We start from the raw sequence: 13,923 nt of genomic DNA, 5'->3' as shown, positions 1-13,923 counted from the left end.
CGGTGCGTTCCACTTACGGCAAGACCCTCTTTTTCTGTGTTTTCCGCGGCGACATTTGACGGAAGCACAAAACCAAGCTGTCTCTTCATGGCAGAACTCGACAGTGTTTTTTTTTCACTAATGGATGACAAAGTGAACACCGAGACGGACAGCGTTCCGCCTGCTGGGTTTATTGTATGAGTGCCAGTTGAATAATGAGCTTGCAGCTCGGCGCTGCATATCGGAAAGCGCGAAGCCACAGTCATCTGAGGCTTGGAGAGATCGTTCTAGCATCAAGATGGCGAAGTGACGAAGTGTCCAGGGGAGCAAAGGCGGTCTATCAAAGTTGTTAGCTCAGCGGACAGTCAATCTCATCTTTGACGCTCCATTTCGCTTTTGTTTTCTGCAAGAACGGAGGAAAATCCTTTACTTCGCCGTTCACCTTTTCCCCCTTTCGTATGATTTTTTTTTCGTTGAGCATGGGAGCACATAAAGCGGTTCGAAAAAGACTCCGAGAACGAAGCTCGAGTCAGCTGCACTGGAGACTAAGTGTGCACAGATCTTTGTTGGGTTAATACTCAGACTCGAATGGTTTATTTTCTCCATTATTCATGAAATTTACTGTGGTGAAAGCCTCCCATAAACGAGAGAAATTGTTCAGTTTAGTTCGAGTCGGTAACTGGCAAAGCGACTGGTTCGGACTCGCTACCTCTTTCTCTATTTCAGCGCTACAAGATAAGCGGTTGGCGCAAGCGGTCACCATTGTCAAACTCATTTGTAGACACCAGTGATGTGTCTCCTGTTTCTTTGAGAGCATAATGTGCTTGACCGTCTTTCGCGTGATGGAAAGAAGTGCGTGGTGGCTCACTGTGGGCGCAAAAAGAAAAAAAATAATGGTCTGCAGCAAATGCGAAAAAGTATACTTGTATCTACACTCTAATCGTTTGGACTGCGAGCTGTTTCTGTTTTTTTTTTCTAGTCGGTTGAGTAATAATCGCAGTTCTAGCTTCATTTTTTGAAGGCCTTTTCTTTTCCTGGAAAGGGGATTCAATGAGCACTATTCACCGACAGTCGAGGCGTTGAAAGATATGTAAAATTTGCTTTTCAGTTGTACATATAAGGTGAGCTGCTGGTTGGGGACGTGTAATTATCTTTGGTTTTGCATATTTTCCTTTTCCACTGACAGCGAACGTGTGCTCGCGACTCTAGAAGCACGACAAACCATGCCTTTTTCGCTCTTTTAATATATGGGTGTTGACAATCAACGAAAGCGCGAGAGGCGCAACCGTTCAGGTCACCTGCCTTCTCCAGTTCGGATCTATTTTTCAGTTCCTGATCACACGTTAATGACCCACTTCTCCACGCCAGCGCAGAGGCACGTGTGACTGGTAGAGAAGAAAGCAGTTTTTTTTCTGCTTCTTTTGTTTAGCAAATCGATTATACGCTGGGCCTTCTCATGGAGGATATTTAGAAATCATTGCGCTGTAGCATTTATTCAAAATATTGCTTCACGTGTGAGAAAAGCAACAAAAAGCTGCGTTTACCCCTTTTCGAGTGGGTTCAAGTCACTTTCATATTAAGGCATTCCAAATTTCGCTACAGCATGGGAGTGTAGGGATGTGTCGGTAGTTTAATGTCATCGACGAGGCCGGGTGTAACTTTGGCTTCTAAATGCCGGAGCTCTGCGCCAACTGATCGAAGAAGGCACGGGCTTCTTGAGAGCCGAGGTGGCGTCCCCATCTGTATGTGACTATTCAAGGAAAAAGTCGAAGAAAAAAGACATTTCCATCCTTAAGATAGTGTTTCAGCTTGCATACAAATTGGGCGGTGTACTGAGTTTACGGATTATAGAAATTCTGGTAGTATATCATACGATGCTCTTGCTTTCAATGCTTACATGCTCCAGTGACGCTGAAAACATATTTTTTGTCCCCAGTCTGAACGGTCTCTCTTTTGCATTTTTCTGGTCGCCTCACTCATCTTGCAGCTTTTTCTCGTTGCACCCTTTTTGTCGGGGAAAAAAGAAAAATATTCGGCTGCAGTGTCTCAACGCAGTCTCAGTTTTTGTACTGCACAGGGGCAGGAGGTGGCAGCTCTGCAGTACTGCACGTGACGCATGCATATGAAAGACGGTCTTTGACCCTATGAGCACATTTTATTTCGCTTTCAGTGCCCGACTATTGGTTACCGCATCGTTCGCATGTGCTGTTCGTGTCAGTTCTGCCGAGTTTTATGTTTTCAATTGCTGAAGTGAAAGCACCGATGAGTACATGTATGTATACATGTTCTGTCGCGTGCTAAAGTAGAGAAATAGACAAGCGAAAACGCCATTGTATAACCTTCATGGCTTTTAATCCCTGCCCTCTGCGCGTGTCATCACAAGGGTTGCAAAGCCCCTTTTTTGCTTATAAGCTGATGTGGCCAAAAAAAAAATCAAGCGATTGCTTGTGTCATGTTCCAGAGCACTATGTTGAGTACTAAAACAAGCTACTATGCGTTTGTCACCAACATCTTTCGCTGTTTCTGTTCGCTATGTACAGGACAAGCGATACGCTGATGTATTCATCGTGTTCAATTCCTCTCATAACAGTATGATACTCTCCGCCCTCACCTATCCTCGTGTCTTTTCATTTATTATGGGTCAAGTGTCGCAAGCATCTGAGTAGTCAAGTTGCCTTTGACATTGAGATTTCGCTTAACCGCATTTGCGCTGTCCCGGGTATCGATCTGATCGTCAACGGTAGTTATTGCTGCACACGTTCTGTACCTTTTAGGCGATCCTGTGGGCTTTGTCTCAGTTAGGAAACGGACTCCAAGCACTAATTTGCATATTTGCGCATCGCACATGAGCGAGGATTGGCCCCAGCACTTCCCACCGAGGGGAACAGTGCCAGATGCCGAGGTGTATGATCAGTTTATCAGCGCGTCCACGCTGCAGTGGTGGTACGTCAATGCGCACCTCACAGTGAAGGGTGAGGACAACTCGTCCCTGGCGTTTTTTGCTTCCTTCTTCAGGCAGGCAGGGGACAACTGTCCGACAGCCGCTACGAAGTACTACGACGCTTGTGTGTGGGCCCTTATCGACTTGAAAAACAAGAAATGTTATGCGGAAAGTGCGCTCGACCCCGAGTCAATCGACCAGCTGAAGCTTCGCCTTGATCCGGCAGTGATGGGTCGGAAGTTGGAGCACGTGGAGGTCGCGCTACTGGAGCTTCTCAACAAGGGGCGGGTGCCGCGTCCAGACCGTCTCTTGAAGAGGAAGGCAGTTTACACACAGCATCCCTTTAGCATCGCACTGGACGACAGCTGCGTGATGACGATTGCACAAGAGGGATCAGCGCGGCGCTATACTTTCTCACTGACGAACGCGGCGGATGATGTTCACGTGGAGGTGTGCTTGGAGACGCAGCAGCAGCCAGTGTTACATGGAAAGGACGGCTGTGTGAACGGCATGTACTACTACTACTTCCCGTCGATGAGTGTGACAGGGTACGTTGTGGTGAAGGGTCTGAAGCGCGAGGTGACAGGCTTGGGGTGGTATGACCGTGAGGTGGGGGGGTCTACCGCTGAAGTCGATAGGGAAGCCAAGTACACTTGGTCGTGGCTGTCTCTTCATGCCTCGAACATGTCGCAATTGAGCATTTTCTATATCTCAGGTAATGCTGAAGATGAAGGGAAAGAGAGAGTTATCGTGGAGACGCGAGCGGATGGTAGTCGCCATTACCACGACGATTTGATCATGGAGACGAATAAGAGCTGGTCAAGCCTTGTTACGTTCATGCAGTATCCGTCTGAGTTTCGCCTATGCTCGGCGTCGATGGGACTGGATGTGACAATACACACGGCCTTTGACGCGCAGGAGATCGGCACAGTTCTGGTTGGCGGTGCAGGATTCTACGAGGGAGTCGTGGAGGGCAGTGGCGTGTGCAGCGGAGACGCCGTGACGTTGCGCGGCTTCTTCGAGTACAAGAAGAACGCCGCACCGTATCGCAACACGTCGGAGCTGCTGAAGTACGTTGGGTCGTACGTGCATGGTGCGCTCGAGGAGATTTATCCGCTGGCCGCGTCTGATTCTTGGTTGTCTGAGAATGTACTGGGGCGCTATGCGATGGATCGAGGGGCGCCTGCGGACAAGATCTGTGAAACTCTGTTCCGGCCTGTGCGCTCCATCATCGACCGTGGCGGCAAGTCGTGGCGCAGCCTGATCCTCGTGAGCTGCTGCAATGCGTTGTCTCGTCAGTACTTCGACTGCCGCCGCTACATTGCGGTAGCCGAGCTGCTGCACGTGGGGTCTCTGATCATCGACGACATTCAGGACAACTCCGTGGTGCGCCGCGGCGGCAAGTGTGTGCACGTGGAGTACGGCGTCGCGACTGCCATCAACGCTGGCAGTGCTTGCTACTTTATGGGGCCGCGTGCCGCCCGCATCCAGGACCTCCCGCCGGAGAAAGCCAGCCGCATCTACCAGCTGTACTTCGACGTGCTGCTCGCTGGGCACGCGGGCCAAGGCTTGGATATCTACCGCCTCGACTACCTGATGCCTAAAGTCGTAGAGACTGGCGATGCGAGCACGCTGTTCGATGCGCTCGATGCGATTCACACATACAAAACGGGTGGTGCAGTAGGAGCGCTCTGCTCCATGGCGTGTGTGCTCTGTGAGGCACCTACAGTTTTGTCGGAGGCTGTGGAGAGGTTCGGCCTCGCGCTGGGTCTCGCATTCCAAATCGTGGACGACGCGCTAAACATCCGCGGCTTTGAAGAAAATCTGAAAGAGGAAGCGGAGGACATCAAGGACGGCAAGATAACATACCCGACCGCCATCGCGATGGGTCGTCTTGAGGCCGCGGACCGGCAGACACTCTGGGCAATTCTGCGGAAGCCGACGAAGGAAGCGGCAGACATTCAGCAGGCAGTGGAACTTATCATGAAAGTTGACGCTACGTCGGAGTGCTTTCTGATCGCGCGCCACCGCCTTCAGGAGATGTGGAACGCCCTAGACCCGCTGCTCGAGGACTCTTTTCCGAAACTGCTGATGCGCACATTTTGCTCTTTCCTTGTGGAGCGCAAGTACTGAGCACGTCGCAGTTTAGCGGAGAGGCGTAGTGTCCCTGCTGCACTCACGGCCTGGTATGACATAACGCGCAGCAGCGCAATGAGAGCGAAGAGACGAAGTGGTGCGGTTGTTAAACGTCACAACCGTGCAGCCAAACCCCTCGTCGAATGGTGACTAATTCATCAATGACCTTCTTTTTGTTGCAGTATTAGTTTGTCCCCGATAAGGGGAATGCCTCAGTGCGTGGTATCCGCGGTCCAGTACCCCCACTCTGTGGGAAGGCCGAGCAGCCCCCGCCTCTGTCCGTGCCAAATGCCGAAGCACTTCTGCTGCTGATAGGGCCAGGCACTGACGGCGTGTGGGAGGTCAGAGCGACTTATCGCTACTGATGTTGGCGGCCGGGTGCTGGATGGCGCTGCGTCGGGGCGACCTGTGAGAGCGAGCATATTTGTGCCATCCGTATGATGGCTAGAGTGTGGGCGTGACTCGAGCGTATCTCGCCCGGCCCTCACTGCCCTGCTGGCGGGCCGCCTGTGTGCCACCCCGAGTGTGATGCGCTATGTGGGGAGCAGCATAACGGGAAGCGACTGTGAGGCAACCTGCTTGGTGGGCGGGGTGGGCAGAGTTTGAGGCAGAGACGGTGCTCCGATGACTGTGTCGGCGCATTGCTGTAACGCGCTTCTGGCGCTGCTTCGCACCCCGCGGAACGGGGGCCTGTGGCTGACTGTGAGGGGTAGGGTGGAGTGGTGCGGCGTTCCGCTCGTGCTGTATGGCGGAGACCGTATACGCCTCGAAACGAAAGCTTCGCCTCTCCGCCAACTCCTTTCTCGTCTGGGCCTGGCGCTCAATGGCTTGTGCTGCGGTCTTGTCTTTACGTCTGTTTCGCCTGTACGTTTTTTTTTCTACTGCATGGCTGCACTCGCTAGACTATCTGTTGCTCTAGTGTGTGTGTGTGTGAGCGCAGGAGTCGGCCAACGGTCGCCGTCCTTTATTGTGGGTCGCATTGGTCTGCTACACACTTCTATTTTCCGAATCCATACCAATCGTATACGATCGCAGTGGTTTTTGCTTGAAAGAGTCACACGTTCAAGCAAATGGGACCCTGCATGCTGCGCCTTGATATATGGTCACACCAGTACCGAAAGCGCTTCGTCTCTCGAACTTGATGAAATAGCGAGACAAGTGTCAGCCGTGATACGCTGCTTGTCGAATTTAAGCACCATATCCTTTGTTGGAGGCTTTCTTCCCACACGCTGCTGTCACGGGAGGTAGGCAGGAGTGTAATGCGGGTGGGTGGCTGCAGCCCGTACTCGACGCCACGACTCCACCCTCTCGTACTCCCCAGAATGTTTCCCTTACTTCGTCTTTTCTCCCACACCTGCTTGTCATCTTTTTTCATCTCGCCAATCGCGCATCGGACTTCAAAGCTCGTTCCGTTTGCTATCAAGGATGTCTGCCAACAATAACTCTGCGGCCGCCCCGAAGAAGGCGCGCCAGGATATGCCGAAGCTTGGCTTCTGGGAGGAGTTCATGATCAGCGGTGTGGCCGCTGGCGCTGCCAAGACGGCTGCGGCGCCGATCGAGCGTGTGAAGCTGCTGGTGCAGAACCAGGGTGAGATGATCAAGCAGGGCACGCTCGACCGCCCGTACAGCGGCGTGATGAACTGCCTGACGCGCACAGTGAAGACGGAGGGCTTGTACGCGCTGTGGCGCGGCAACCTGTCGAACGTGATCCGCTACTTCCCGACGCAGGCGCTGAACTTCGCGTTCAAGGACCAGTTCAAGCGTATGTTCAACTACAAGAAGGACCGTGACGGCTACATGAAGTGGTTCATGGGCAACATGGCGTCCGGCGGTCTCGCCGGCGCTGTGTCGCTGTGCTTCGTGTACTCGCTGGACTACGTGCGTACCCGCCTCGCGAACGACACGAAGTCTGCAAAGAAGGGTGGCGAGCGCCAGTACAGCGGCATGGTGGACTGCTACATCAAGACGTTCAAGACCGACGGCCTGGTAGGTCTGTACCGCGGCTTCTGCGTGTCATGCGTGGGCATTGTTGCGTACCGCGGCTTCTACTTCGGCTTGTACGACACGCTGCAGCCGATGCTGCCGGTGAACAACTTCATTGTGAACTTCATGCTGGGCTGGGTTGTGACCATCGTGTCTGGCCTGATCTCATACCCGCTGGACACGGTGCGCCGTCGCATGATGATGACGTCCGGCACCGGCAAGAACTACCGCAACTCGCTTGAGTGCTTTATGCAGTGCGTGAAGAACGAGGGCGCGGCTTCGCTGTTCCGCGGTGCTGGCGCGAACATTCTGCGTGGTGTCGCTGGTGCGCTGGTGCTATCTGGCGTTGATGCTATCAAGCCGTACTACATCAGTGCTCGCGCGGCGAAGAATTGAGGAGTGAGGGCAGTGAGGCGGGTGTCAACCCCCGGTCTCTTTCCGTCGCTATAGGACGGAGGATGAGAGGAGGGACTTGGGCGACTGCCGACGCTTTCCTTTGCGGTGTTCACTTTGTGGTGGTGCGTGTCTTGGGTTGTAATCCGGACCAACCTGATGTGTGCTCCCTGTGTTTTCGTGTAGTGTTTGGCGCCTCTTCTTGTGCCATTGTCTGTGTGTTGGTTTTCGTCAGGCATTCTCGGGTGTGAGATATGTATGAACTGGGTGAGCCAAGGCGCGGCACTGCCATCCCGATTCCACTGCTGCTGCCTAGTCTCTTTCCGCGTGCGTGTGCGTGTGCGTGAGCGAGGGAAATCGAGAGTGTGTGAAACAGTCAGAAGAAGAGGATGTGCAAAAGAAAGACAAGGAATGCAACACACACACACACACACACACACACACACACACACAAAAGGCGGGAAAAGACCGGTGGCGGGTGTGCTGTTGCCCACCAGAGCGGGGAAAAATAGGAAAGTAAGAGCGGGTATCTGGTCGATGTAATCATCGAGGCACGGGTTAGTTTTAGGGAGGAGAGAAACCATAATATGTAAAAAAGTGAATGACGTGTGTAGTCAAGTACGCAGGCCACACACGTATATCGGCGGAGCTAGGAAATAGATCATACGCATCTACCCACGCGTGTGTGTCGGTGTCTCTGTGTGCGATCTTTGGCAGCGCATATTGTCTCTTGCGCTCTTATTTTTCTAATGGGTCGCTGTCTTTTTTTATTTTTATTTTTGGCCGCCTCTGGTGCGTTTCTCTCACGGTGCGCAAGCTCACCAAAGGCGCTCGTCTGATGGGGTGCATTTCCGATACAGAGGATGGAGAGCGAATGAAGGAAAAGGGAGGACGACTGTGGGCGTTGTTTCTCTTTCGCTTTTTGTTGTGTAAAAAAAAATGATGGGCTTTGTCCCGTGTAAGGAATAGCGACGAAAAGAAGATGTGGAAGGCAATTGCAAACATAGTCATACAAGCACACACGGACACACGTGTCGTGATGCGTTGCTGTGGTTGGGAGGCATCCACGCATATGTGTTTCGTACGAGCACGTGCCACTGTATCTGCTACAGTGTTCATAGATGTGGTGTGGAGCCGGGAAGATGCGAGCAACGCGCAGCCACTCGGTCTCTTGATTATGGGGGAGGTGTGTCCATGCCGTCAGCTGAGTCCGCATGGCGTGCCTACGCCCGCTGAACTGGTGAAAAGCGCTCTGCCCTCCAGTTGCAGTACCCCCCTTGCAACCCTGAACTTTACCATCGCCGTCTCTCGTCGTTGGCTGGAACGCACGGAAAATGGAGTAGGCCATGAGATATTCTCATCCCCTCCCCCTCTTCGATTGCGAAATGTGCGCATGGCATGATGCGTTGAACACTTCCAAGGCTTCCTCGTCTTGCCCACACTCTTCTCTTCGTGCTTTTTTTGTCATGCCGAAATCGTGTGCATCAAAGGACTCGACAACGGCGGCGTCTCTTCACACAACGCACTCCACTTGTGCTCTATCGAATCCATCCCACACGCCTGCCTCGACTTTATTTCCGTCCTTCTCATGCCTGTCCACAGCAACACCCGGAGCCTCAATGAAGAGACGCGCTTACACATCAAAAGGCAAATCAAGTGAAACAATAAGTATTCTGTGTCGCTCTGCTGTGTAGTAGTTGACGTTCACTGGCATATGTGTGTGTATGTGCTTGCACTTGATCTACGCAAGGGCATCGCCATTTCCCTGTCTCTTTTTATTGCTGCTGTCATCCTTTGCGCCCTCTCTTCCTTTTCTCTTTTTATCTCAGCCTTGCCGCATAAGAATAGCCGCGCGGGTGGAAGCTGAGAGAGGACGCCTCCCGCTCTGTATGCGTGTGTCACTGGTACACACATAGGTATATGTGTCCCCCAGTCACAAGGACGCACACACACACGCACAAAGTCATTAGCATGCAGCGGCAGATACTGGCAGGCGCGGTAGTACCTTTTCTACTCTTGATTGATTGTTGCCCACCGGTGTTTCGCCCATCGCCTTCCCCTTCACCCCTCTCCGCGCCTTTTGAGGTTGGACGTGGGCGCTCTCTCTGTATTACTCGCCCTCTGCGCCTCTGCGTCAGTGCCGCACTTTGCTTTGCGCCGGTGCTTCCTCTTGTGTTCGGGCCCTTTTTATCTTTTTTGGTAGTCTCTCCCAGAGATGACAATGCACCCCTTACCACCATCAAAGAAGCTGATTCCCATGTTCGCACGAAAAGGAATGGAGGAAGCGTTTCCACGGCGTTCGCATCAAGCGCCTTCATCACCGCCTTCACGGCTCACGTCCCTCTTGCTTTCTTCTCACTCTTGGCGTTGACCTTTCCATGCAAGCAGGGCAGACACAGTAATCAGAGCTTGCAAGACTAAAGAAACGGGGAGAGGAGGAAAAACGCACGCCTGCTCACTTGCACATAAACTGCAAAGACGTCTCTTCGCGCTCGAGTGCGTCGACACATGGAAAGGAGCTCACAATGGCCAATGTCATGCGTGTGAACAGCTGACGCGTCTTGTGCGGCAGGTACACAGGCGTTTTTCGTTCTCGTTTTCTCTCTTAGGCTCGACGCAGCAGTGCCACAGGGCCTTCTGCCTCATTGCCACTCTTTCGCCATGGCGCTGCTTTCTTTCCAGCACCGGGGAGGGAGGAGGCGAGGCGAATGCTGCACGTGAACGCACCCGCAAGATAATTTCTAGCGCACCCCCAATTTTCTTTCTCTGTACATTTTGGCAACCCTGATGGCGGTGGGAGGGAACGCCTCAGTGCGTGGTATCCGCGGTCCAGTACCCCCACTCTGTGGGAAGGCCGAGCAGCCCCCGCCTCTGTCCGTGCCAAATGCCGAAGCACTTCTGCTGCTGATAGGGCCAGGCACTGACGGCGTGTGGGAGGTCAGAGCGACTTATCGCTACTGATGTTGGCGGCCGGGTGCTGGATGGCGCTGCGTCGGGGCGACCTGTGAGAGCGAGCACATTTGTGCCATCCGTATGATGGCTAGAGTGTGGGCGTGACTCGAGCGTATCTCGCCCGGCCCTCACTGCCCTGCTGGCGGGCCGCCTGTGTGCCACCCCGAGTGTGGTGCGCTATGTGGGGAGCAGCATAACGGGAAGCGACTGTGAGGCAACCTGCTTGGTGGGCGGGGTGGGCAGAGTTTGAGACAGAGACGGTGCTCCGATGACTGTGTCGGCGCATTGCTGTAACGCGCTTCTGGCGCTGCTTCGCACCCCGCGGAACGGGGGCCTGTGGCTGACTGTGAGGGGTAGGGTGGAGTGGTGCGGCGTGCTGTATGGCGGAGGACGGGCGCGGGAACAAATACACCTCCTCGCAACAGCCGCTTCTTCTCCATCTCCCATTTTTACCAGCTGCAGTGCGGTTCGCGCACAGAGTGTGCGTGTGTGTTCTTTGTTTTTCAGTTGCTTGTGACGATGTGCGTTCACCCCTGTCCGTCTCTACGTCCGCACCATTCCCCCGCGCGACGCCTCCGCAGCCCTCTCTTTCTCGGCTCGTTTTGTTCCTTTCCGCACTCCATTCTGCTTCACTGTTCTCTGTGGAATTGTTATTTGTTTTTGCTTGTGTTCTTGCTCTGCTGCAACAAGTTGTCTTCTTTGCGCATGGTGTGTGTACAAGGCGAGAGAGGTGGGGATGCCTGCAAGAAAACGTCACTTGTCAGCATCCGCTGAAAGCTACAGCAATGGTCTCTGTCAAGTCTCTGCCCCCCCCCTGTCGACCTGTACTTGCCAGGAAGTGCAGTTTTGTGGAACTTCCGGCTTTTGTGCATGTGCGTTCGCATGAGTACTTGATGTCGTTGAGATTGCGTCGAGCGCTTGCTCACACCAAACGGATTCTCTAAAGCTGAGCGTGTGCCGTGCCTCTGCGAGGTATGCGGCGAACTTGAGAAAGATCCGCACATACATGCCGACAGAGAACAAAAAGGGAACTGAAAGGAAACAGTCGGAAGCATAACTGCGTTCAAGCATTGTTAGGGTCAGCACGTTGCTCTTCTCCACCTTCACCTCTTTGGCAGAACTGATGGTCGGTGTTTCGTTTCTGCCGTACGTGCTGGAGACACCGCTTCATTACCGTTCTTTCTTTTCTGCGGAGGCTGCTGTGCAGCGTAGCCGGCAAGTGTTCATCACGACAGATACGTGGTGCTTCATTGTCTCCCCCGCTTTAGCACCTCGTTAAGTTCACTCTCATGTAGAATCACTCTCCTCTGCTATTCTCCCTCTTTCTGGCCCATTGGCCGACCCGTTGATCCCACTCACCCCACTCACTGACCCACGAATGTCGCCACGCATGACCTGCACCACCACATACAGCTCCTCTCGACTTCTTCTATTTTTCCCTCTTCTTCCGCTTACCACCGTTTGTCCATATTTCTTATTCACTTGTTTCACTATACACCAGCGAAGCCGCATATTCACAACCGCGACGAAAGGATGTCTGCCAACAATAACTCTGCGGCCGCCCCGAAGAAGGCGCGCCAGGATATGCCGAAGCTTGGCTTCTGGGAGGAGTTCATGATCAGCGGTGTGGCCGCTGGCGCTGCCAAGACGGCTGCGGCGCCGATCGAGCGTGTGAAGCTGCTGGTGCAGAACCAGGGTGAGATGATCAAGCAGGGCACGCTCGACCGCCCGTACAGCGGCGTGATGAACTGCCTGACGCGCACAGTGAAGACGGAGGGCTTGTACGCGCTGTGGCGCGGCAACCTGTCGAACGTGATCCGCTACTTCCCGACGCAGGCGCTGAACTTCGCGTTCAAGGACCAGTTCAAGCGTATGTTCAACTACAAGAAGGACCGTGACGGCTACATGAAGTGGTTCATGGGCAACATGGCGTCCGGCGGTCTCGCCGGCGCTGTGTCGCTGTGCTTCGTGTACTCGCTGGACTACGTGCGTACCCGCCTCGCGAACGACACGAAGTCTGCAAAGAAGGGTGGCGAGCGCCAGTACAGCGGCATGGTGGACTGCTACATCAAGACGTTCAAGACCGACGGCCTGGTAGGTCTGTACCGCGGCTTCTGCGTGTCATGCGTGGGCATTGTTGCGTACCGCGGCTTCTACTTCGGCTTGTACGACACGCTGCAGCCGATGCTGCCGGTGAACAACTTCATTGTGAACTTCATGCTGGGCTGGGTTGTGACCATCGTGTCTGGCCTGATCTCATACCCGCTGGACACGGTGCGCCGTCGCATGATGATGACGTCCGGCACCGGCAAGAACTACCGCAACTCGCTTGAGTGCTTTATGCAGTGCGTGAAGAACGAGGGCGCGGCTTCGCTGTTCCGCGGTGCTGGCGCGAACATTCTGCGTGGTGTCGCTGGTGCGCTGGTGCTATCTGGCGTTGATGCTATCAAGCCGTACTACATCAGTGCTCGCGCGGCGAAGAATTGAGGAGTGAGGGCAGTGAGGTTGTCATGTAACGTAATGCTTTGTGCTGACTTCCTCGTGGAAAGGGCGTTGGAGGACGACGGTGGTATCCGAAGACGATGTGGATCGACTTCAGTACGGTACTCCCTGTATGTCCCGACACCCGCCACATTCGCGCTGGAGAACGAAAAGCTACCTTCTCCACACCGCAGTTATTTTCTGTTCGGTTATCTTTTGTCTCGAGTAGTGAAGTGGACGAGCGCTCTCTTTCCTCTCTGGCTTCGAGGCCCTCCCTGAGGTGGGTGCCAGTGTGTATCTGTGTGGTTCTTTTTCTCGGGGCTGTGCACGCCAGTCGTTTTTTTTTTGGAGGGCTTGTGTGTTGATGCGCGAGTCCGTGTGCATCTCACGTCTCTCTCACCTTGTTCCCGCTCACATCTCCAAGGCACGCCGTTGTTTTTGCCGCTCGTGGTGTGTGTTGTGTGTGCTTTCCAAGCACTGGGATTTTTGGGGGAGGGTGTGCGTGTGTGTATGCGTGCTGACGTATCTCTCCTACGCGGTGGAAGTCCACCGGGAGCAATGTAATGTTAAAGGCGCAAGTGCGTTTGTGTGTGCGTGTGTGTCTGTGCGTCTGTTGATGAGGATCTAATATTTGCTACGTCTTGTTCCTCTCTCTCTCTGTCTCTCACATCGCTTTTTCTCTGCCTTCTCATTTTTCATCTCGTTTTAAACCCCACCCCACCCCACCGGGGCGAAAAGGAGCACAGGCAAAAAGAAAGTTCGCGACTTGTCTTTGGCTAACATAACAACACGCTCATTTTCCACTCTATTTTCGTTTCAGTCCGCCTCTTTTATTTTTGTGTTGATTTTTCTTACGCCCGCCCCTTCCCCATACGTACATGAGTCTATCTCTCCCTCTTCGCCCCCTCCTTCTCCATGCGCGTGCGCGTGTTCGCATCTGTGAGCTTGTGCCAGAGTGATGTTGGTGTGTATGTGTGTGTGCATGTGTTTGGCGTGTGTTTTTGTTTCGCTTGCTACTGTGCGATGTCATACACGTGCGTATGGTTGGCACCTTGTTG

The 13,923-nt window shown here is 53.6% G+C and overlaps 3 protein-coding genes across 3 annotated transcripts; all 3 read left to right on the top strand.

Annotated features, from left to right (window-relative positions):
* Positions 1-2,824: 2,824 nt before the first annotated feature.
* On the top strand, positions 2,825-5,053 carry LMJF_19_0220 (putative polyprenyl synthase; the record flags this gene model as incomplete). The annotated part of the gene is made up of 1 exon (XM_001682547.1): positions 2,825-5,053. The coding sequence occupies one exon, from the start codon at positions 2,825-2,827 to the stop codon at positions 5,051-5,053; it is 2,229 nt and encodes a 742-aa protein (XP_001682599.1).
* Positions 5,054-6,481: 1,428 nt separating this feature from the next.
* On the top strand, positions 6,482-7,435 carry ANC2 (putative ADP/ATP translocase 1; the record flags this gene model as incomplete). The annotated part of the gene is made up of 1 exon (XM_001682546.1): positions 6,482-7,435. One exon carries the CDS (start codon positions 6,482-6,484, stop codon positions 7,433-7,435), a length of 954 nt encoding a protein of 317 aa, XP_001682598.1.
* A 4,482-nt stretch (positions 7,436-11,917) lies between these two features.
* On the top strand, positions 11,918-12,871 carry ANC1 (putative ADP/ATP translocase 1; the record flags this gene model as incomplete). Its single annotated transcript, XM_001682545.1, has 1 exon — positions 11,918-12,871. The coding sequence occupies one exon, from the start codon at positions 11,918-11,920 to the stop codon at positions 12,869-12,871; it is 954 nt and encodes a 317-aa protein (XP_001682597.1).
* Positions 12,872-13,923: the final 1,052 nt, after the last annotated feature.

The sequence above is a fragment of the Leishmania major genome, chromosome 19 (genome assembly GCF_000002725.2).
Source record: "Leishmania major strain Friedlin complete genome, chromosome 19".
Classification (NCBI taxonomy): Eukaryota; Euglenozoa; class Kinetoplastea; order Trypanosomatida; family Trypanosomatidae; genus Leishmania; species Leishmania major.
The sequence above is the reverse complement of the archived record's forward strand: the minus strand, read 5'-3'. Positions and strand labels throughout refer to the sequence as shown.